The sequence below is a fragment of the Barbatula barbatula genome, assembly GCF_947034865.1.
Source record: "Barbatula barbatula genome assembly, chromosome: 14".
Lineage (NCBI taxonomy): Eukaryota > Metazoa > Chordata > Actinopteri > Cypriniformes > Nemacheilidae > Barbatula > Barbatula barbatula.
In genome coordinates this window covers 8003350-8026947 of record NC_136777.1, presented here as the reverse complement: position 1 = coordinate 8026947, position 23598 = coordinate 8003350, and the positions used below count along the sequence as shown (strand labels likewise).

At 41.3% G+C, this 23598-nt stretch overlaps 1 protein-coding gene across 4 annotated transcripts; it reads left to right on the top strand.

The window, feature by feature from the left end:
• Window positions 1-381: 381 nt before the first annotated feature.
• pax2a (paired box 2a) lies at window positions 382-23236 on the top strand (the record flags this gene model as incomplete). 4 transcript variants are annotated; one of them, XM_079473727.1, is made up of 11 exons in its annotated part: window positions 388-430; window positions 1901-2066; window positions 2752-2949; window positions 6011-6096; window positions 6205-6324; window positions 7139-7183; window positions 12591-12766; window positions 14763-14883; window positions 20654-20755; window positions 22625-22711; window positions 23115-23236. In XM_079473727.1, 11 exons carry the CDS (start codon window positions 388-390, stop codon window positions 23234-23236), a joined length of 1266 nt encoding a protein of 421 aa, XP_079329853.1. The 4 variants fall into 4 exon arrangements, with proteins under 4 accessions (XP_079329856.1, XP_079329853.1, XP_079329855.1 ...); XM_079473729.1 differs by having other exon boundaries at window positions 23096-23172; XM_079473730.1 differs by lacking the exon at window positions 7139-7183 and having other exon boundaries at window positions 382-430; window positions 23096-23172.
• Window positions 23237-23598: the final 362 nt, after the last annotated feature.

The following is a 23598-nucleotide window of genomic DNA, read 5'->3' as shown; positions in this document are numbered from 1 at the left end:
TGTACCCCTCAGACTTTACCAGAAACGCTTCTTCATATCGAGGAATTTACACTGCAGAGGACCCTGGAGGAGACGCAACCACAAATGCTTGCGTTCCCTTAAATATGTAGCTAACAAATATTAACTGAACGACTGATTACGCTAACGGCTCTGCGTAATTTTTGAGAGACGAGTGCAGGACATGATCTGCACCTGACCAGCCTCGTGTCTTCATTGAATGGACTGAACAGCACGAGATAAAGTTCGTCGCGCGCTTGAAGAACTTCTGTACACATCGGCAGCACTCTGCTTTGAACGGATAGCAATCTTTATTAATTCCAATTTAAGCTACATAATCAAGGCGAGACGGCGACCTCAGTCGATTATCTTTCCTTCCTTTGCTATCCAATGGATATTCACTGCAAAGCAGACCCCTTCTCGGCGATGCACCGTGAGTAAAATATCAGTTTATTATCGAAAATCTCTACATGGCTGGGCATACATGCACTACCAAAACACAACAAAAATGTCAGAGTTTGTGTATGAAGTTATTAGGGCTACAACATGTCTTACAAAGTTTAAAGAAGTTAAATAATATTCTATCTATATAATATAATATATATTTTAAATATATCAATTGTAATTACTTTGTATTTAAAGCCAGGCAAAGTGAATATGAAAAGTAGTCACTGTACAGCAATATTGTTTTTTGTATTGTCTCCTGCAGTTTCTTATTTCATAAAGTGAGATCCAACATGTGAAATAGAATACTAAGGGTAATTTATTTAGTAATAATTTTCCATCTGTTAAAAAACCGTGACTATTTTACCCACACGTCGCATTAATATTTCTTATTTTAAAACAAAGGTTTGGTAAAGGTAAAAATCATTGGTACCTGTGGAATGGAAGGAATACCGTAAAAATATAAATTAAAAACTACAGAAACATCTAATATGTGCTGTCGCGATAATACCAGTTTATTTGCGAAACATTCGAATAATTATCTAATAATACTTGTAGAATAGACGGAAATGCAAAACATATCTTTTGAAAATAAATGTGCTCAGCATTTTGAAAAAAATATTTTTATAATTTATAAATTAAGTCATAATTAAAAATGTTATTTGTGAGATATTTGTTTAAACCACGGTATTGTAATAAGAGGCCTGGGTCTAATTTAAATAATTAATTCTTAATTATTTTGCAGTAGCCTACTCCATGGTTGTAATATGAGTTATCAAAGCTCTTTTTAATTATTTACATTAATTGTGCAAGGAAAATTAAACAGGTTGAAACATAATCTATGCGACATGTGTTTGGCTGCAATGGAATAGTAGAGGAAAATACTACCTAACTGCAGCGGGACCTATGGCTATAGAATAGCACATGACTTTATCGGTTTTCAAACATAAGTACGCATTAAAAATATAGTTCTGGACGTAAGTAAGTAATTTTTTATTAAATAATAATATATTTTGACAATTTATCATTATTTAATATAAATAGTAATTATATTTATGAACAACTGTTGGCCAACCTTGAACAAAGTTTTAAACGGTTTGTGGAAAAATACATGAAACCGCAATGACACTTTTGATCATTTTCATTTATATTGTCACAAAAATATAAAGATGAGAAAAAAACGAGGAGAAAGAGTTAAATAATTGTTTTGCTTTAATATACATTAATACTGTTTTCTAATTCATCATCCACACACTATTTTGCACATATAAACAGCGTGTGTTAGTGTATTCGTGTGTGCACGCGCTCTCGTGCGCAGATTGTTAAAGCGTACAGAGAGATGTAATGTATCAGAAAGAGAATTAAACGCCTATGTGGTAGCCATGTTAACGACGTAGCCTATCTTCTATATGTATGTAATGTTATGCTTTTTGTGTCTGTGTTGTTGTATCCCATATAGGGCACGGCGGTGTGAACCAGCTAGGAGGGGTGTTTGTGAATGGCAGACCCCTACCTGACGTGGTCAGGCAAAGAATCGTGGAGCTTGCGCACCAAGGAGTCAGACCTTGTGACATCTCAAGACAATTACGGGTCAGCCATGGCTGTGTCAGCAAAATTCTCGGAAGGTACGACAATTTGCAGAACACAAATGTATAGCAAATCTGTGCATTTATTTCCGTTTAGAGCTAATATTGATAGCTATTAACGGCTACTGCTTAATGTGCTTAAATCTTTAACATTGTTATTAGACGATGTGTTACTGAGAGTTTTTCCCTTTAAGTGAAAACGTCTAAGATGAAAATTCATTGTGGAGGAGGAAGATGTTTTCTAGGAAACTGTTATATAGATTTTTGAATTCTTTGAAATATTTTTCAGCTATCAAAAGGATCTTAAAAGGTATTCTGCACTTTAAATGTTCCTTAGAAATATGAGATGTGTTGGTGGCATGTATTAAATGGTAGGGTGCATGGGACATCAGTCGCTGAGGAAATATTTTAATAAATGGATGATTACGATTTTTAATTGCAGCCAACGAATGATATTGAGTCCCCGAACTTATAAAATGGACGTTTGGACGTAAGAAATGAGCCACGCTTTTCTCATAACAGTGATGGGAAAAAAATCACATGTAATAGTATCAAATCCACAAAAAGAAAATGACCAAAAACTGTTTAAATATTTATAAATCGTATTCTATCTGATTGTTTATAAATACACAGAATGCCACACGCTAGCAAAACCGCCAGTCTTTAAGTATGGAATATGTCTTAAAATTATTATATAAACAAAATATCGCTCATCTTTCTCCAGATATTATGAAACCGGCAGTATTAAACCTGGAGTTATTGGGGGGTCCAAACCAAAGGTGGCGACGCCCAAAGTTGTGGATAAAATTGCAGAATACAAGCGCCAGAATCCCACAATGTTCGCCTGGGAGATCAGAGACCGACTTCTTGCCGAGGGCGTGTGTGACAATGACACTGTACCAAGTGTTTCATCTATAAACAGGTAAAAGCTATTTGAAATTTAACATTCACTGTTCAATCCGATTTGAAATGTTAAATTATTGTGAAAAGCATGATGTTGTGATCCTTAGCCCATAAAAAACTCCATTTGGTAATGAAAGCTTGGCTCTGTTCTCTATTGATCATCAGCACTGTTATAAAAACGGCGAATGCCAAGTCTAACGACCAAATTATCTTCAACTAATCTGAAATCCTTTAGAGAAAAATGTGGTTTACGCATTGTTTCCGATGAACGCTGCGTATTTCACCGGTGTTTTTTCATTTTTTTCTTTTAATTTTTTTTCTCTCGGGGTGGTCTCAAATGTGCAATTCAATCCCAAATCTGTCCACAGCCTGCATAGGATCTATAGTTGAGCCGCGAAAATCACATCTGTCTCGATGAAAACCAATCAATAGTCTGTAACCAGATCCACTGGCACTGGGAAATACGCGAGCAGACCTCACTACCTTACCCGTAATCCCATCCTAGTTCTTCTTTATAAAATACACGCGAGACAAAAAGAGTTCCTGCATTCCAAACAATGTAGTGTTGATAAAAAAATATTTACCTCACATACTTGTCAAGAGTTGTTTTTGGCATTTTATTTATTTTTTTATTTGTCAATATTAAGGAAAAAGTATCAAACCGTGCATAAAATAATATTGGTCAAAACATTGTCCATAAGAATTTTATTGAGCAATTTAACCATGAAAAATAGGGCCTGGGGTAATCATTGTTAATAAAATACAACATTCATCACATGCAATCCTACATTAATATACATAATCTCATTAAATCACATGTAGAAAATACAAAGTTAACAATTAATTGACATTTTCTTTCTTATTTCCCATTTCAAAATAAAAGCTAAGACTATACCAAGTATGTGTGCATGTGCGCTGTTGGTGGGGGGTTAGAGAAGAGTGGAAGAACAAGGTGAAAAGGCCTACCTGCAGGTTAGGAGTAATGAACTTTGGTTAGGAGGCACTGTTCCATAGAGCTGGCCAGCAGCATTACATTTTAATGAGCTGAAGAGAGATCATGGGCCGACCCGCATAAGACATTTCCTAGAAGAAAACTGGGGGAGTGAGAGGCTGAAAAAATTCATTTCATGCACAATGACTGCTTAAAAAGGGCAATTTGAACAGGTCTCAACACGTGAATGAGGTACATTTTAAATCTACATTAATGACATGAAAGAAGAGCCAATAAACCTTCATTTCCAACGATGTTCGAGTTATCACCTGAGAGGAGGGCATTGTAAGGACCTTTGTTTACGTGGAAAATTAATATGTATTGCGATTTAGTAGACTTGGAATTTATTGCCTATTATGCTGAATCAAAGAAAGTTGAGTTTCCCGTGTACAGGAAATTTATATATCGGAGAGAACTGTCTGAGCTAATCATTTTCAAAATGTTCATTTAGAGTAAAAACATCAGTTTCTACAGGCTGTGTGAAATGGCGAACTGGATCTAGCTACCTCTATGAAAAGTAGTCAAGTCTACAATACAAATTATTTTCAATAATTTGAAGCTCACACAGGTTGTAGCGGTCTAGCTCTACTCTAACCCTTGTGCCGTTTCAAACAGGTGTTCTTGTACCCTGTCTAAAAGTATTCCCTCCCCACCGTGCAGACTTCTGAGGCCGGACCCTCATGCCCTGAGCGCTTAAGAGGTTGACCTCTGCTCTGTTGACATTAGAAGATGTCCCAGCTTTAAGCACATTTTCTCTGCATGAATTATTAAAGATTAGACACTGTCTGGGGTGTTCTCTGTGTCCTCCTCACAGCATGAAGCCACTGGCTCTATCGCCTGGATCCTAAGCGTTTCAATAGCATTGATTCATATTTTCATATTTCTACAGGGAATTCGCAGCACCCTGGCAAGTCATTAATTCACACCTTTCAAATAGCTCGATTGTGAGAACATGGATTCAAGCTATTGAATTTGCAAAGTCACAAGGTCAAATCCTAGTTTTGGCTAAATGTTAAAAAAGTAAAGACAGTTGTAACATGTTATATAAGGTGGAACTGTATAGACATTTAGCAATTTTATGCGTAGGACAATGTAAAGAAATGATAAATAAAAAAATCTCAGTGCATCATTGTACAATAAATAATGCAAGAATGAGTAGCACATATATATTCTTGCTATATATATATATGTATATAGAAGCGTTTACTAAAAACAGTTTTTACTGAAATCTTCTGTATGAAGACTGACTGTGACCGAGGAAGTGTTTAGTAATGAAATTTACAGCCACATTATAGTTTATACAAATGTGAAAAATGTGCAGCCAACGAATATAAATGTGTTCCTAGAATAGGGTGACAGCTTTTTCTCTTAAAAGCGTGTCCCAGATTAAAGACATCAGATGCTGCAGTGGGCTTTGCTGGAGCAATGAGACACTATTGCTTTCCTGTCACATATAATTTATAGCCCTCCATTTGCATCTGTTCTTCTCTGCCTCTAATTCCCAACTTTTTTTATCCCCAAGTCCCGATCAATAGGGCCTCATCCGCCCTGGCCCCCCTGAATGTTTGTGCTAGAAAAAATGTCGGATCTGGGAAGTCAGTATCCACACTCTACAAGCAATCTTCACTTGCTTCAGTGAGGAGGAGGATAGTGAGAGAGATTGAGATAGATAAAGAAGCAGAGGGAGAGATTATTAAAGCTGAGGCTAGTTCGAGGCAGTGAAGCTCATCATTGAGGTGAATTGATGTGATTTCATGCTTTGTTTGCAAGATCATTCAGACCAAAGTGCAATAAAGACTTTCCCCCATATCACACCTTCGAGGTAGTGGGACTTTATCATATTTCTAAAGATGGGATCCCATTTGATTGAATCCACTCTCTCCGCGGTAGCTCCCACTCTGCCTCGCCATATACTCCGTGATTGGCCCTAATACCCTTAGATTGCTTATTTCTGACAGAATCAGTGCATCTATATAGCAAGGCTCTAAAACAACACTATGGTGGGCTATGCGAAAACTCACCAGAAAGTAATCCTGCGTGCCCTGGATGTGTTCACGGCAACTCATTGTGTTCATTTGAATTTGTTTAGGATAATTCGAACCAAAGTCCAGCAGCCTTTCCACCCATCCTCGGATGGCTCGGGAACGCCTCTCACCACAGCAGGACACACTATAGGTAAGAACAAACCGACATTAAATTCACAATATCAGTGCCATCAATTACGCAATGACCTCATATAAAATCTCGAAAAGCGTGTGTATTAACCTATTCCTGCTATCTCAGTACCCAGCACGGCGTCCCCACCTGTGTCAAGCGCTTCCAACGACCCTGTGGGGTCCTACTCTATTAATGGCATCCTCGGGATCCCTCGCTCCAACGGCGAAAAGAGAAAACGCGATGATGGTAAGAGACCGGATATCTCTCCGTGGTTTTTATTCTCCTCTTACTCTTTTGCTAGGCCTCTATACAGCCCCCTGTAATTTCCAATTTGTGTGGGAGATAAAGATGGTAGTTTGATAGCACTGGACAAAGCGTTTTGTAAAAAAGCGCTCTCAAGTGACTTGTTATGTAGTAAAGCAGATTGGACTATTTCATTCAGCCGGGTTGACACTCTGCTGTTTGCAGGGTTGTAGCACATTTTATTTGATGATACAATACCTCTGCACGAACAAGAATATGCCTACATGGCACGAGGTACCATCATTCGGTCGGAATCACGACAGTATTGTGCTTACTATGTAGTGCGTCAGGGTCACGGCTTTATGCTTTTGCTAAAAATACAGGTCAGAGACAAATAAATCAGAGAGATTCATTAGGAAACGGCAGAAAATGTGCTAGTGCAGACAGGAATTTTAGAATATAATGGGAATTTACCAGATGTGTGATTTATGGTAATACTAGTCAAAACCAAAGATTTTCGGGCTGCGCATTTTTGTCTTTGAACAACTGAAATAGTGGCAAAAAGGGAGCGTGCCAACATTCTCTCTTCTTTTCTAAATGAGAGGGCACATACTGCCTAAGGCCTAATGGCCGATCGGCTCTTCATACAATCGCCTTTTGAATGCTAGTGAATAAACATCCATGTGGCACTGGGCCGAATGGGAACACAGAAAAGCGCTGTATTCAAAGGGAGGGAGGTTGAAGTGGTTGGAAATGATCTCTTAAAACATTTATAAAAGCAGGGCTGCTTGCTTCTCTTATGTCTCCATCTCTTTAGTTCTCTGGAGTGGCAACCACTTGGATGGGAGGAAAATAGGATATTGTAAGTTCTGTTAGCCCACCTTCTCTTTGCTTGCTCAATCATGAGCCACTCGAATCTGATCAAGTGCTCTGGGTGTGTGTCTTTGTGCGTGTGACTGTGTGCATGCGAGGGTCTGTGTGTCGTGGGGAAGGGAGGGGGTGAGACATAGCGCAGTGACGCTTAATGATATCTTTATGGAGAGAGCTGTAGATCATATATAAAGACTGTAAAAAAGCAACTGTGGCAAATCGCGTTTGCTACAGCGTGGCATGCTGGGGCTTCCAGCATTTGCTTCAAAAAACGGAGAAGGAACTTAAAGTAGGTGGAGTTATCCAGCCAAATGCCAGTGTCGGTACTTATTCCTAGTTTGATTAGAACTGACAGGACGTGAAGAGTGGATAAAGGGGTTGAGTGTAATTGGATCATAAAACACTAGGCGAGAAAACATGAGTTTACTTGTGTGTGCAATATCAAATTTAATATCGCATCAGCGAGGATTATTTTCTCTGTGATTATTATTCTAACGATGGGAGTAAATATTCCCATCGTTGCCAGCGTGTTTCCTTCTTCTTGGCACTGTGACCTTACGCAGGTGTAGCCACACATTCGCAGGGCGGTAATCCTGGGTGAATATGCCATGCCGTGCCCCTAATGAAGATCTCATGGCTGGTAATTTGATACAGTGCCAAATGTCTAAAATGCTTCGTGTTATTTAAACTTAGCCCTTATTTCACACAGAGACATCAGGGAGGCAGAGCGACAGCCAGTGTGTGGTTTCAATTTCATATCAGCCTAGCAGCCTTGGGCTACTTGAGCCCTATTTGGCTGGGCGAAGCCGATCTTCCCTTCATTAGATGATGACATAACCAAAAATATGCTAATATGATTTGAGGTGGAGGATGAGCGTGCACTTTAAAGCCAAGTAAGATGAGATCAAAAACCACCGGGGTCATTTTGTACTATGATGAGTTATCAGTGCTTGTTTTAAGAAACAGGGGTAAGACTGCTGGAGCCTTTACATGGCAGTCCCCTTTAAAAAATATGCCTATTACAAGAGCGATATGGAGATAATGTAGTGTGACATGCGTTATGTACACCAGGTCTTTGTAAGAGGAGCTTCAGGGACACAGGTGTCATAAGAGTCATTAATCTGTCATTTTCATGTGTTACTGCAAATGAAAAGTAGCGTGTTGCTCGCCGGTTACGGGTGACGTTAGCGTGGCACGGACCGTCGGAGGCAGGGGTTGGGGGGAGGCTCCCAAGATTAGTTCTTCGGTGGCAAGTTGAACATAGTGACATTTAAGAGAATTTGCAATTCTGCAGAGAAAAGCTATTAATTCACAAATTAGCACCCCCTTCTTCTATCATGGATGTGCAAGCTATTGAGGAGACAAAAGAAATAGCCTAAAGGGGAAGAGAGAGACACAGCCCTATCTGTGTAAAGATTGGTTTATATGTCTGCAAGCAGTGATACCAATTATGCCAGCACACAAAGAATGCGCCTCAACCTTATTGCTGCCTTCACAGGCCCTTCAAACCACTGCCAGATTTATTTGTGTATCTCATTATGGAAAATAGAATGCCTCTCTTGCCAAATGCATTAATGGCAAAAGAGGGAAATTAAGCCTGTTTGGGATTTCTCATTTGTCAAAGTTAATACTTTGTTACAAAACGACACAAATGAGTGAACTGAGTTAATTACTAGCATACAGCCATGATTCATGTATAAAGAACGTGTTTGCGTGCTGTTCTGTTTTCACCTGTCCGTGTGTAGGCTGTTAAACGGGTTGGTATGACCCAGCGCTCTTTTCCATCACTATCTTTCCAGACTGAAAAACACAAAAGGGAGTTTTAGGTTTTAAGGGCAGCTGCTATAAATTATATACAAAAATACACTTGACACTTGAATCAGTTGTGGGAGTGAACAAGTGCACGTTCATACGAAAAAGATATTAAAGCGAGGTGATTTAAAAGGCCCAGCGGTGTATTTATTTGACGTTATAGAGATAAAGAGATTACATCTGCACTGCCCGTGCCGTCACGGTACGAGAATGCAAAAAGTTTCAATCTGCAGCTTGTTTGTTCATCTGAAAGTAGAATCCCCCGTGCAAAAATAGTTTGGCCCGCAGCTCGAACGCCTCAACCTGTGCTTCCATTTCATGCCTTGTGAGATTCTATTGTGTCAATATGGATTCTACTTTATAAAAGAATAGAAATGAAATACATCCAAACCAAGAAATGGATTGGCCTCAGTCTAAATCGAATAAGACCGTCCCACCGATCTCATCATGATGATGGCCTCTGTATGAAAGAGAAAGCTCAGATTTGAGCGAGGCTGCAGAGCGGAACCGGCAGAGAGGAAGGTGCCGGGCTCCTTATCAAAGGACACAAAAGGTCTGTGCCCCCTCTCCGCCAATACATCTGCATTCAAGCAGACCCGCTGCCCAGCCAGCCGACCGCCTTCGCACAAACCGAAAAACGGCAGTATGGAAACATCTCAGGACAGGGTGGTTCTCTCAAAGAGGAATCGTGTCAGGGAAAAGTCAATTATGAACACTGATGCTGAGAATTAATGGTGCGCTGCATTACGCGGATTTAAAAGGAAAGAGAGCGAGCACGAGGGAGAGATGCATTCATTAATTGCGTTCCAGAACGCTGCGTCACATGAGGGCGATGTGCTAAATGACGGACCGGGTGCGAGTACAGTAAAGGATGTGTGTTATGGGTGAGAGGAGAAACCCACGCTGACAGCGGTAGACCGAGAATGAAAAAAAGACAAGAGCGAGCACAGCTCCTACTGCCAGCCGGCGCACTGCTCAACACCGCTAAATTGAATTAATAAAGCCTTTAAACACGCTGTAACATAACAGGAAATTAACAGCCCCGGTTGTGCCGCCGCTGCTGTTGCCACCTCTCTCTCTCTCCATCTCCCTCTTAGTCTATTTCTAATGCGCGCTCTCTCGCGTATTGTCTCATTTTGATCTGATTTAGTCATTTGCGTTGTACTCCTAATAGATTTAGAAACAGGAGATTTACTCAAACAAAATGTATCCCTCCACCTTTTTATTACATCCGAATTTGCTGAAGTACTTTGATGGGACGAACCACTCAACCAAAGACAAACGACCACCCAAACGATTCTGTAAATCAATACGCTATCGTAAACGTCTAACTAACCGCAAGAGTAAACTAATACAGAAAAACAAAAAACAAGAGACGTGTGATACCAGGTCAAGGGTCACAGGGGTCACGGGACCCTCATTTGCTTTTCAAATAGCCCTCTTTTACGGACACTCTTATCTGATGGGATGAAGGCAGGAAACTCTAGGTTGTTATACTAAAAGAATGTCACACCTGCCCAGGCGACCGTAAATATCCACCTCCTAAATCATAAACGTTTGTGATCTCCCTTAGCGGTTCATCAAGTCATGTTTATTGATAACTTTGATATAATTAAAATGCAATTACAAACATCCAAACATCTTCTAAAATGACAAGTTTACCACGATAATCCACTCACTGTCTATTGGTCTTAGTTTTATTTGAACTGGCCTCTCCAGAGGAGGAAACCCCAGGGAGGCCTGTTTTATGGACTCTGGTTATCTGATCTGACAGAGCTCTAGTCCCATAGCACCAGAGTGCTAATGCAGTGGGATGTCAAAACAAACACACTCAAGTGTCCCGATGAAATCAATATAGCACAACCATAGATGTAAACAGGAGTTGTGCCATATACGTAGCCTACACGACATTCACATTCACAGTAAACCCCTCTAAAATGAAGCTACATTACTGGTATTCGAAATGCAAAACAGCTCTAGCTTGAACACAACTTAGGTTGTCAAATATAACCTTGGTCTACCCTAAATCTCCTCTAACTGTAATGTAACCTAGGCCAGCCCCACTGCCCCCAAACAGCTCAAACTGCAGCTTTGTCCCCTGCGTGGACTAGCGGTCCGCACGCTGTGGGCTTTTGAGTATGGGAAACATGCTGCACCTAAGCAAATGACAAACGCCTGCTTATTGATCGCAGTTCGCACTTAGACCAGCTGATAGAAAGTAATTAATGACTCTATTTTCTTCTGTACCAAAGCGAACAATTGAGGTTTATACGGCAACACCACGCAGCCTTATAGAAGGCCCTCAAGGGAGTCTATTATAAATGCCCGTGCTGAGATATGGAATGCATGGATAATGCTGGGAGAAAAAAACGTACGCAATGGGAATTAATATCAAAAGCAAAAAAATTATGTCTCACTGTAGCTTAAATACCCACAGCAACACAAATACACACACACGCATTATCTCCAAGTCTCTTATCACAGCTCTCCGTGGATCTATTTCTCCTGAAAGTCAGTTCATCCTGTGGCCTCAGCCATCGAAAAAAGGTCAAGCCGGCGGGTAGAATGGCAATAAAGCCCCTGAAATGGTACTATCAGTGGAACATGATTGATCAATTGAATTCCATAGCACAGAAAAATGTGGGATTAAGTAGAGTATTATACGCACAATGAGTTGAGGCATGATGTTCATTTCAAGTTCATTTCGCCTCTCTCCTGCCACCAGATCAGGCAATCAATAGGGGCCTTGCATATCATATATCACTACGCTCTCGCCGAAGAGAGAACATAATCTGCTGCAAATTTAGAATGACAGATTTGTAAGGGAGCAAAAAGCCCCTCCACCACCAGAGACTGTGAGGCTGGAGGCTGCAGGCAGGACAGCCGGGGCTGCCCGGACATTGGCCGAATGTTGCTCTCAGCGAGCCACCGCGGAAAGCAACGGCACCTGCTCTGGCAGGGTGATGAGGTCACGGGCCGAGGGGAAACTGTTCATTTGTTTATAAAGAGGAAGATGGAGGGAAACGCATAAACTGGCAGTCAGGCTGTGTAATTGTATTCAAGCTGGGACTGGTCTACCATTTTTCCAGCGAAAAGCAATCTGACAGTGAAAGCAGCATTACATTCTAAAGGAAATTGTCCCTTTTAAATAATAGCTCTCCATTTTCCACCAGCCGCTGACATGGAAAGAACCACCCCCACCATCCCGCTCATACTAAAACACATGGCATTCCCAACAAGTATATGTTTGCTCTGAAGGTAATCCATCAATTACAGCAGGCCCATCAGATGATGGTGCTGATGCTGAGCTGGGATGGGGGAGGTGTGGGTCGTTTTTACTCTCCTCTTTGCACCGTCCACATCTTTCTCTCTCTGTCTCACGTGCTCAGTCTTTCCACTGCCATTAGGATCAGTTTGAGGCTAGCGCTGACTGAATTTGAGCTGATCTTTCATCCCTGCTCACTGCACTGGTGATGAGAGCTTCAGTAGACTTAGCGGTTATGGGGTGTGGGGGAAAGGGGGGGTGCAGAAATGGGCCTATAACGACTGGTACTAGCATTTGGCCTTGTCACTCTCTCCTCTCATAGATGGTTCAGATGGCTCTGGCCCAAACAGTGATTCTCAGGGTAGCGTGGAGAGTTTACGGAAGCACCTGAGGGCCGATGCCTTTACTCAACAGCAGCTGGAGGCTCTGGACCGCGTGTTCGAGCGGCCGTCATACCCTGACGTCTTCCCAACGTCAGAGCACATCAAGCCAGAGCAGGTCAGTAATACTGAGGTTAATGGAATTCATTCTAATACTTCCTGCCAGTCACGAAAACTCAAAAATATGAACTTAAAACCCGTAGCTGGTTAGATGGTCTGCCGAATAAATTACGATAAAAATAGTGCATTTAAGTCAATCAATTAGATTTTTATTATTTGCACGTCAACAAAGGTTTTACATGAAAAATGATGCGGATGTGAGCTAAAACAACTGCCATATTGGCACGGGTCAAATAAGTCCCCCCAAACGCAAAAAACAAACATCAAAAAATGCACATTGCTATAAAAAAGTGCTTGAATAAACAACTGCTTACTTAAAGATTTTGGCTTATTACGATAGATAAGCTTTATTTACTTTCATTATACCATCACACAACCACCGACTATTAATGTTTCCCTTCGAACCCCAAGTAGAGGCCCATAAAGCAAAAGCAGTGGCCTAATTGAGTTCATTTTAATTTCTCTCCGATCGCAGAGAATTACACTGGTGATAAATCAGTGGGACAGCCCTCACCCCTAGTAGAGGGCCTAATTTGCAGCTAATTACAAAACTGATTTCAACTGGAAGATCAATACCAAAACGAATTGGAAATGACTTGCAATCACAAAGAGAAGCCAAGAAGGTATTAAAAAAGGCAAGGAAAGAGGCTAAACACGGGGAAAAAACAGCCCTGGAACAGTCCAGGAAAATCACTTTTAATTTAATGTAATATTAATCAGCCTACATTCCCATTTATTGGTCGGTTTTCATGGCCTTTTTTACCTCTTGAAAGAACGGACCTATTAGCCATGTCTGCTGCGTGAGGCCAGGCATTAAAAAGCCATTTTGGAAATGCTAAACTCAATGGGTTCACCCCTCCCACACTTCTGCCAGCCATTTGGTCATCCTTTTCAGATGGCTCTTCAGTTGCCCCACGCCCAACTTGCCCCTATCTGCATGATAAAATAGCTGTTGTGCATCTGAGGCCAGACCAAATAGAGAGGAACATCCGCTCCTGGCCAACTGAACAGTTGTAGCAGACAATTAGAGTTTATCTGGAATTGAGGCAGACAACACTGAGGTCACAGCATTTCCCATTGGGACGGCGGCCTATTGTGGTGCACAGATGCACGAACATGCAGACATACACACTTAAGAATGGACATATGCATGTCCACATTTTAATACTGGGGGAACAATGGTAGCCGGAAATCTCCTCTCATTTGTTGCATTTGTTCTGTTTTGAACAAAATCGGACCAACACTAAAACTAAGGTTAAGCCAATTCAACTAACCAAACAATACATTTTTATTTACGAATATGTACGAATAGAAAAACAAAAATGATTTCTTTTTTGGAAAAGAATAGATCTGTTTTATGTTCAACATTTACTTATTCTACAGAAAACAATTACAAACGGTTGATTCTGTGTCTCGAATTGAGGCCATGTTGGTAATGTAACAAAGCGGCCCCATCTCTTCCCTTGGCTGGTCAGGGGAATGACTGCAGTCAAGCACAAAGAGACAGCTGACACCCTTTCCATTCAGTCTGCTCCAAATCCTACTCTCTGTCCCGCTCACAACCTTAATGTATGCACACACAGTTCACATTAACTCTCTCACCAAAACATACAGGACACATTTGCCTTATGTTGACAGGGTGACAAAATAATGTAAACGTTTTGTATAACTTAATTTTAAGTGCTCATTAGTAATAGCTCGGACTTCAAATTCTTAAAGATGAGCCACTTTTCAAGCCATTGTAAAATCCCCCCAAAAAAGTTGCATATTGGCGGGCACAAACATCCTAAAATTATATTACTAAAATGCATAAGTATAAACAAACTTAACTCCTAAAAAGCTTTAATGTTGTTATAAAACAAAACAAAAAAAGATCAGCTTAAGCAATCGTTCGAGTCTTTGGACTGGCAGCCTTCTAACTAGACACCTCAGCAAATGATGCTTGAATCACAAAATATATCTTCTAAAAAGTGTCCCCCTCCCCTCATTGGCAGGCTAATGAATATTCGCTACCAGCACTGAACCCTGGACTGGACGAAGTCAAGCCCAGTCTGTCGACCAGCGCCAGTTCAGATTTGGGCTCCAGCGTGTCACAGAGCTACCCTGTAGTGACAGGTAAGAACGCTGGACCACCATCCCAACTGACCGCTAAAACACTCACGAGTAAACTGGCGAGAGGCTCATATTCAGAATAAATCCAGACTGTGCAACTTTTTTTATGTGTGTTGAGCGGTAAAGCGAGCTTTATAAGTTGAGAGGACAGGTGACTGTGGAATGTGACATGTTGATTTAAAGTGGATGGATTAGTGCTGTCTGCTCTGAGAGGCCGTGTAAAAGAGGGACAATCTAAACAGACAGGTGCCGTTACTTGCATGAGAAGCCAAATATTCCAAGCGATGATTGAGATTTGATGACCAGTGCTAGGGGATTTACTGCGGGAAGTGGCACTTTCCTTTTCTAAAACTCACTTTGTAAACACAGGTTTTCAGCTCTTATTGCACAGAGAGAAATATTCGAGCACGGTTTGGCCTTTATCGCTGCAGTGTTTTTACTCTACGTGTCTTCTCTCGGTATGCGGTGGTTAATGTCAGCCAGGCTAATTGAAATATTGTTTCATTGTTGCGGCTGTTATTACCTCAGAGAAGGTTAAGTTTACTGATAGCCAACTGTCGGCCTGAGATTAATACGCTGAGCTTTTAATAAAATTCACATAATTATGCAGGAGCCATCAAAGCCAATGAGTTCTGTGTGGGTGGAGGACAGGATGATTGAAAATTGCTGTGCCCCCTTCTCACATGATAGCTGGATAATGTTATGTGAAAAGAAAGAGCTTTCCCCCCCTTCGGTAATATGTGGGAGGTAAAGTTCCCTCCAGAAAGTTGGGCCTCTGGAGAAGAAAGGTGTGTTTTTGTCCTTTGTATGAAAGCAGTCTCGGTCTGGGGAGCACCCTCATGGCAGGTGGCCTTTCTTGCACCTGGGACAGGACACTGGGGGTCTTAGTGCAGACCACCTCTTGCTTCTCAGAGGAAAGAAAACTTCCCTGCAGAGAGATTTTTTGAAAGATTAGTTACGTTTTTTAATTTTAGAACCTTTGTATACATAAAAAATCAGTCTGTATGTGTTAAAGGTAAATGCATTAATATAAATATGGGAAAAAGTAAACATTCTGGCATTGTAAATTACTATTTTCAAAAAATACACTTGTAATTATTTTTCAGAATGCATTAGGCCCAAATAGCTTTTCTTGACAGATCAAAATATTACGCTTTTCATGTTGCAATCTAAATTACTTGTGGCGGTAATAACTTCATTTATATATTAAAAACATTGAGAGAGCGAGGCAGTTTGAGGGGGCAATAACTGAATGTTATGGTGTACTAGCATGTGATAAACTGGAAATAAGAATAAGGGCAGAGTCAAAGGAGGTGCTAAATTATCCTACACATTTACACTGAGAGCTAATTCTGAATAAATTACTCCCTCTCATTGGATAGAGCTGGAGATTATGCTCATTCCCACCAATGTTTTCCTGAGCCAATTAAAATTCACGCTGCCATTGATCTTGTTGATTTTATGTCATGAGATTTACATAATCTATTAAAGATGAATGATTAATGAACTCCTCATTACAAAACAGAAATTGGAATTTTAAGGGCACCACAAGGCATAGAAGACATGTGCTCACTGTTTACCCATTAGTTGTAGGGGTTACTGCTCTGTACCTAGGAAGACAAAAAAAGGAATGAGGAATATGTATTAAAGTAATGTAAAATAATACATTTTAAGCATTGTAGATAAAAAAAACAATACCAGACATTCTGAGTTGGTACAGGAGCAATAGAATCCTCTATGCGTCATGCACATTCCACACGTTCATGTATTAACTGTAGAGGAAAAAACAATGGCATGATTTATTCAAACTGCAGCAAAAACCCTGGAAGCCTTCCAGATACGGCCAGCCCGTTAAAAAGGGCCGTTTGCACATACCTTGCACGAACGACCAGCACAGATTCTTAAGCGCCGTCCCCGCCGAGCCGTAAAATGGAAGTCTTCCCGGTGCCAGTGGGATGGTACCATGTAAATGGGCACCCCTCCGACCCGCTGCAAACCTGAGCAGGTGCTGAAGACTTACCCCTTGTTCCAAATCTCTTCAGAGACATGGGAGGGGGTACGAATGCCCGGGCTTGAAAGCAACAGAGCTCACACACACATGAAGAAAGCGAAGTTAGAATGAAAAGCAGCATACGCAGGCAGAGCGAAAGAAAAGACTGCTTTGTGTCGGCTTATTCCGCTGATGAACTCCGGCTGAAATATATCCGCCAGAGAGCCATTTTTTAAGTGTGGCCCGCTATTCTCCAGTGAGCAGCAAACAACACGCTGCCGGCTAAAGCTGAGCTACCTGATGTGTGGCCCGGTGACAAACTGCCTCTGTCTGGAGTCACCAGAAGCCCCGGCAGGCCCTAGTGCCCAAATTAATGTTTATTTCATCCCCACAATAGCACGGTAACCTTTGAGCACACATTTGATAATGAATGACTATTAGAACTTATATTGGGGATTCAAGCAATTTGGCTGTCCAAACATTACATTGCTGTAATTGATTGGGGTGAAGCAGTCTATTACGCTTTTTCCGTGGGCTAGTGATAAATTGCCAGATCTGGAATGTCGAAAATTGCGGTCAAAGATTTCAGTGGCTGTTTGTAACAAACAAGGAGGGTGTTCGTGAGTATGGGATTTTTAATCTCTGAAGACTCAAAGGCAGGTGACTTTGGGTTGAAAAAATGGATCTCTCTCTTTTTCAGCCATGTGTGCATTCACAAGGGCAGACGTGGAGAACTCTATAGCGCTGGTTCATGTTCAAATGCGATGTGCCTCCACATAGACCAGTGTTTATCTTCCATCTCGGTAATCAGGAGGTTGACAGCCTTTCTTTTTGCAGGTCTCGCTTGTCTCCAGGACAATAAGCAACAGCACCTCTGATTAGTTTCAGAGTTCAGTGATCTCGAACACTGGGTCTCGGCCAGCGTAGCGTCTACCCTTGTTTGCTATACAACGGCAAAGCAGAGTCTGTGAAAACAGGAGGCCTAATGCCTCCAACAGCCTCCCTTCTTTTCTCCTTTATTGGCCTCTAAGGTTTTTATATTTGAAGTAAGGCCGTCATCTTCCTTCCTGAAATATAGTCATCTAAGCTCACATCGCCACGCTTGGGGAACGGCAACAGATTTGTACCTGCTTTAAGCACCTCGCGATTAGAAAGTCATATTTATTATGTACGAAGAGTCAGCTGTTAGTCCCAGGAAAGGAAATTCTGCCATTGATTTGTGTGGGAAAGAGGCCAGTTAAGTTGCCTGATTTCCTGGCGTTAGGTCGGAACGGGTTGTCAGGGTTGTGTCTGACAACAAGGAGGCCTTATCTTAATGAGGGACTCTCCGCACATAGCTCGGTTGTAAAACAACAATAGTTGGGAAGCAGCTAATGAGGCTATCATGAAGCTGTGAGAGCCCTCCCCACAGACCATGATAACAGCACAGGATGTTAAAGAGGATGAGTGGAGAGAGAGAGAGAGAGAGAGAGAGAGAGAGAGAGAGATGAAGACAGTGCTCACATTGATTGCTCGAGCTGCAGTGACAAACTCACTAAAATGAAAAATGCCAAACCTCATCAGCCAAATGATATTAAGGCTGGTGGTCCAATGGGGCCGTTTTGCTATTTGTGGATTTTTTTGTTTTAAGATGCGTCTTCTGTTTTATCACGCGCCGAAACCTGGGGGAAATTTCTATGTATTCAAGCTTGATTGATCTGCGAGTTGCTGTTTGCTGATGATATTTTCAAGATATTGAGAATGATTTAGCCATTTATAGAGAGATGTGTTCATTTGTTTTTTTCTAAACAGATTATCTAACAGGTGAGAATTTATTTAGCTCATTGGACTGGTAATTTCAATCGGATCGTATAAAAAATGTAGTTTTATTTAGATTTAGTTGATTTAGTCTAAATGTGATAGACGACCGTAATAGCCTCTTCTATTATGAAACAAATTTTCAGATATTATCTGGAGAGAACTAGAGAGAACATCTTGAACATACTAGACAAAAAATATAAATTCATTAACTCTTAAACTAAACCTTGTTGTTGAAGATATATTTTATTTGTGTGTACCTATCTTTTATTCCCACTGTTTAGTTGTGAGTTTAAGCACACAAAACCCAACATTTCCTGGCTTACCATGACCAAATCCCCTTGTGCGCATAGAAACGCTCTTCGCGTTAAAATTCCTCAACACACCCGAGGAATTGGGTCAGAAGAACACAGCGGCATCCGTAACTTAGCGTAAATCCCTCTTTTTTCCTTTAAGCGCAATGTAGCGTCACAGAAACACCAAACACCGTCAGCCAAATTTCATTTCCCCTTTCATTTACCACCTCCATTCAGTAGTTCCATCTGTCATGATTTATTTTTGTTTTTTTTTGCTGAATGCGAGCGATTGTGCATTGTCTGATTGTGTGTGTGGTGGCTTTTTGTTGTTTTTCTTCACCTGGCAGACTTGCATTCATCCTCGGTGTGTGTAAAGCAGGAGCCGCATGAGGCTTCCCTGGCTCCGTTCACCCCCTCCTCACTGGCAGTCTCGGGTCTAGCGGAACTGTTGCCCCTCCAGCCCAACGTGTCAGTAGATGCCTACACCCCCTGCTACGGTGCCTATGCCCATCATGCCCCCAGCTACGCCCAGTATGCAAGCCAGCCTATTATAGCAGGTACAGACCTACAAAAAAAGACAAGAAAATGTAGCCTGCGCTGGTTGGGGGGGGGAGACAGCTACTGTCCTAGGCCAGTGATACTACACTTTATACTGTGATATTTTCTAATAGTTTCATTTTTAATTAAACATAAGAAATAATATTCCAATTATAGTCTACGATTTCATATTTCTATAGCAGTAGCCTAAGCTGCAGGGACTGCTTATATTACTGCTATGTGTACTTGTGTTATATACCAAGCAGCTTAGACTAGTGGCTCTCTTGTAAATAACCAGACAAGGGGAAACACGTTCCCCACGACCCTCGCAGGGTCCTCTTCCGAACAATGATGCAGGACCATGTGGGAGAACAGTTAGTCCTACGTGCTCCAAAGTTTGAGCCAGCAGGATTGCTAGACGTCACTTCCAATTACAGAACTGAATATGGAGGCCATGAGTGTCATGAAGTCTCTGGGCTTTTCAGCTGCAGCGATGCCACCAGCAGGCCGATGGCATTTTCTGTCCTACTCTCTATTAAACCAGGCCGGCAGCGCCACTCTGTGTAATAAAGGCAGCTTAAAGGCTGAGTGATCTGCAGTGTTTTTAGCTTTTGCATGGTCATGAATTTGTGAAGTTGTGAATTTAAGGAGGGCTGATCTTTATCCACTGCATGTAGTTATTTGTCTTTGAGTTCATCCAAAAAAAGCTACAGTTTGATTTAGAGAACGTATTGAACGGTTCACAGGATTTACACAATACTGTGAGTGTTTTTTATTTATTTTATTTTTTCTATAATTTTTTTATTGATCTGCAAGGTGATCTGGGGTGTACTTGGAGTAGTTTAATGCTTAAGGCACTTTTCCCACTTTATTCTATGCATCATAAACTTTGATGTATTGAAATATGTGGTATTCACACGTTTTTACAGCATATCAAAAAGAAACTGTATTTGATAATGGTATAAATACAGAATTCTTGGCAGTTTATGATATTAAAACTACAAATCAATTCTGCCTGACTTGGATCTCCCCAGTGGCACCTTCTGGTTTTCTAAAAAGATGCAACTTGTAAAATATTCCTAATTCAATAAAAAAATATTTTTAATGCACTAATATAAACTGCTCTTGACACCATTTTTCTCTTGCTTTACAGGTAGAGACATGGCCAGCACGACCCTTCCAGGGTACCCACCTCACGTTCCCCCCACTGGGCAGGGCAGCTACCCCACCTCTACACTTGCTGGAATGGTGCCTGGTAAGAGTCATTACTGTTTTTACGAGGGCATTGATTTTAGGACAGCTCGTAATAATTTCAAAGAGTCCTCAACAGTTGATCATCTTTCAAAAACCTGAGGTCATGCAAAGCCAAGCTAAAGTCTTTATAGACATGTTTCAAAGAGAAAAACTTCTGTGCCGCTGAATATAACATGCAAAATCCAAAGTGACCTGATAATGAGAATGCGTTATCTAAAATTATACCTAAATACCAAACCTGATTAATGCCCTATGCAAAAAAATATACATTTTCTAAATGAGAGTTAAAGAGAGGTGACACAAAAGCTGAAAACATATTGCCCATGACATTTCTGGTGATGCTAATGTTTATTAAACAGGATAATATTAATGAGGAGAACAATAATAATGAGGATAAGATTAATGAGGAGCTCTGATTGCAGGATGGTTGCAGTCTAACTAATGAAGCCAATGGGCAGCGTGAATCTCACTCGCGTACATCAATACCCAGTGAAAGAGCCACAGTTTATTGGCTGTTGAGAAGAAAATTAGCACCTCTCAATAAGTGATCAAGCACATAAGTGCAGGATATAGGATGGTTCCACTCGGGTTCCAGCACTCATTTCGACGTTCTCACGGGCCATCGATAAACAAGGCTCTCTCCAGCCATGCCTCCAGTGCTGCAGAGCGTATCTCTTTTCCCCTCTACTTAACCTGCAGTTCAGGTTCACAGCAAACAGTTAAGGGTCACAAAACAGCGGGCGGGAAGGCCTGTAAATATTTAAATCACTATCTCTCAAAGGGACCTGACTTGAGTTCCACTGCCAGGACGGGATGCATCTGGCAGCAGATTGGTGCCCTCTCCCCAAACGGCACAAGTAGCGGACAGTGTGTAAACGGCAGCAAACACACAACCTGCGGGCTGCCTGCAACAGAGCAGTTACTGTCGGCCTGGAACAGCGTAAATGCCATTGTAGGGAGGGCCAAGGGATAACATCGCTCACAAAGTCGGACCCGTAGCGCATGAGTGCAAACATACAGTGTGCGAAAATTGGAAAACAAATATTTTACATCAAACACAGAGAGGGATTCTTTTCTCGGTCACTGTTGAGTGCCTCAGACAGATTCAAGCTTGGTTTCCACGGCCAGCAAACGTGAATACTTTTCAGGAGCAAATTTAATTCACTGACAGGATTCATTTGCTGGTCAAACATATCTTTACAGGTACATCAAATATGTTTTCATCAAAGATTCATTTTCATTGGTCACACAAGCTGAGAAATCCTCTTAAATCCCAGAGCCATGGGTTTTGTGTGCACTTCCATTCATCTGGCCCTCGAACGACTAAGATTTAGTGACAGACCCCAAACACTGTTAAAGCAAAAGCCATTTCTCACCAGCTTCATATAAAACCCTGCCTTTATTGTCTCATAAAAGAAAGAAACGTGGGGGACCAACAGCATTGCTCACTGACATGGACAGAGCCGCTTCCTGAAAGTCGAATTCGGCCGTATAAAAAGGGGCGAGTGTATGCGAGAATAAATCCACTGGGGCGTGTGTTTTTTTTTTGAAGCCAGGCTTTGGTGCGAGCAGCAGAGAATAGAGAATCTTAAGAGTGCAAGACACAACCGAAGAAAGAAACTTCAAAACCCTGCTCAGAATTAATGTAACAAATTCAGCCAAAATGGCAGAGCACCAGGGCACAGAAAAAAAGGACAGGGCAAGCCATCTGCTAGCTGGTCCAGTGAAACAATGCCAATTGCTTCAGTTCTGATGTAAGAAAAGCAACATTTCAAGCAGCGTAGTGAAGATGAACACAATATGCCGTTATTTTATTGTTTCCTAGTACAGAGGTGTTCATTGCTAACCCGTGATTTGTATTTGATTTTAGGAAGTGACTTTTCAGGAAATCCCTACTCTCACCCACAGTACACAACCTACAATGAAGCTTGGCGGTTCAGCAACCCCGCGTTATTAAGTGAGTATTAACCCTTTTGCTTATCCCTTATGGGATTAGTCGCTTTAAAGTGGGATCAATATAATCACATTTTACAATGAAATAATTTGCATACAGCTTTAGTAAACTAGGTATAGTTTTATTTCTTTTTTGATTAGCGAGGTCCTAACACACTGCATCTCTAAATTAACTCGAGACGTGCCCAAACCCTTCGCCTGTGTTTTTGCCAGTGCAGAGCATAATATCATTTTTGGGTTTATTTTACGCAAAAGCAGAATTATCCCCAGAGTGAAAAGGAAAACAATTGCTTTCTTTGCTAAGTGCCAACAAACTACGTTTGTATTAGAGTGGGCGTAAATGTTCTTTCTGTGGATTCAAACGCTCCGCTCTTCTGTTAACTTCCAGGTTCCCCTTATTATTATAGTGCCGCATCCCGGGGCTCCGCCCCTCCCACTGCTGCCACTGCCTATGACCGCCACTAGTTACCATGGCAACCCAATCAAACTGCAGGACCATGGCCGCGGCCTCCATATCGTACCAGTCTGAAAGCCGTTAAAGTCAGAGGGATTGAAGAAGGCTACACAATCTTCAGTTTCATGGGGCCGAGATCGGATTAGGAGGGTCGAGCAACAGTGCCCCCCCTCCCACAGACATCAACTACAACCCCCCCCCCCCCCCCCACACATCATCGACACTAAGGCTCTCGTTCTCTAAATCACTGGGCAATGACTGAACTATTTCCTGAAAGACTTTGAAAGATTCTACAAAAATATATATATTATACAAGATATAAAACAAGACGAACCGTGTGAAGAATACAAAGTAACAATTGATGTGTTGTTGTTTTTTTTCTCTCTTTAAATCAATCAATACATTCCTTTACATGCTGTATTTAGTATCGCTAACAG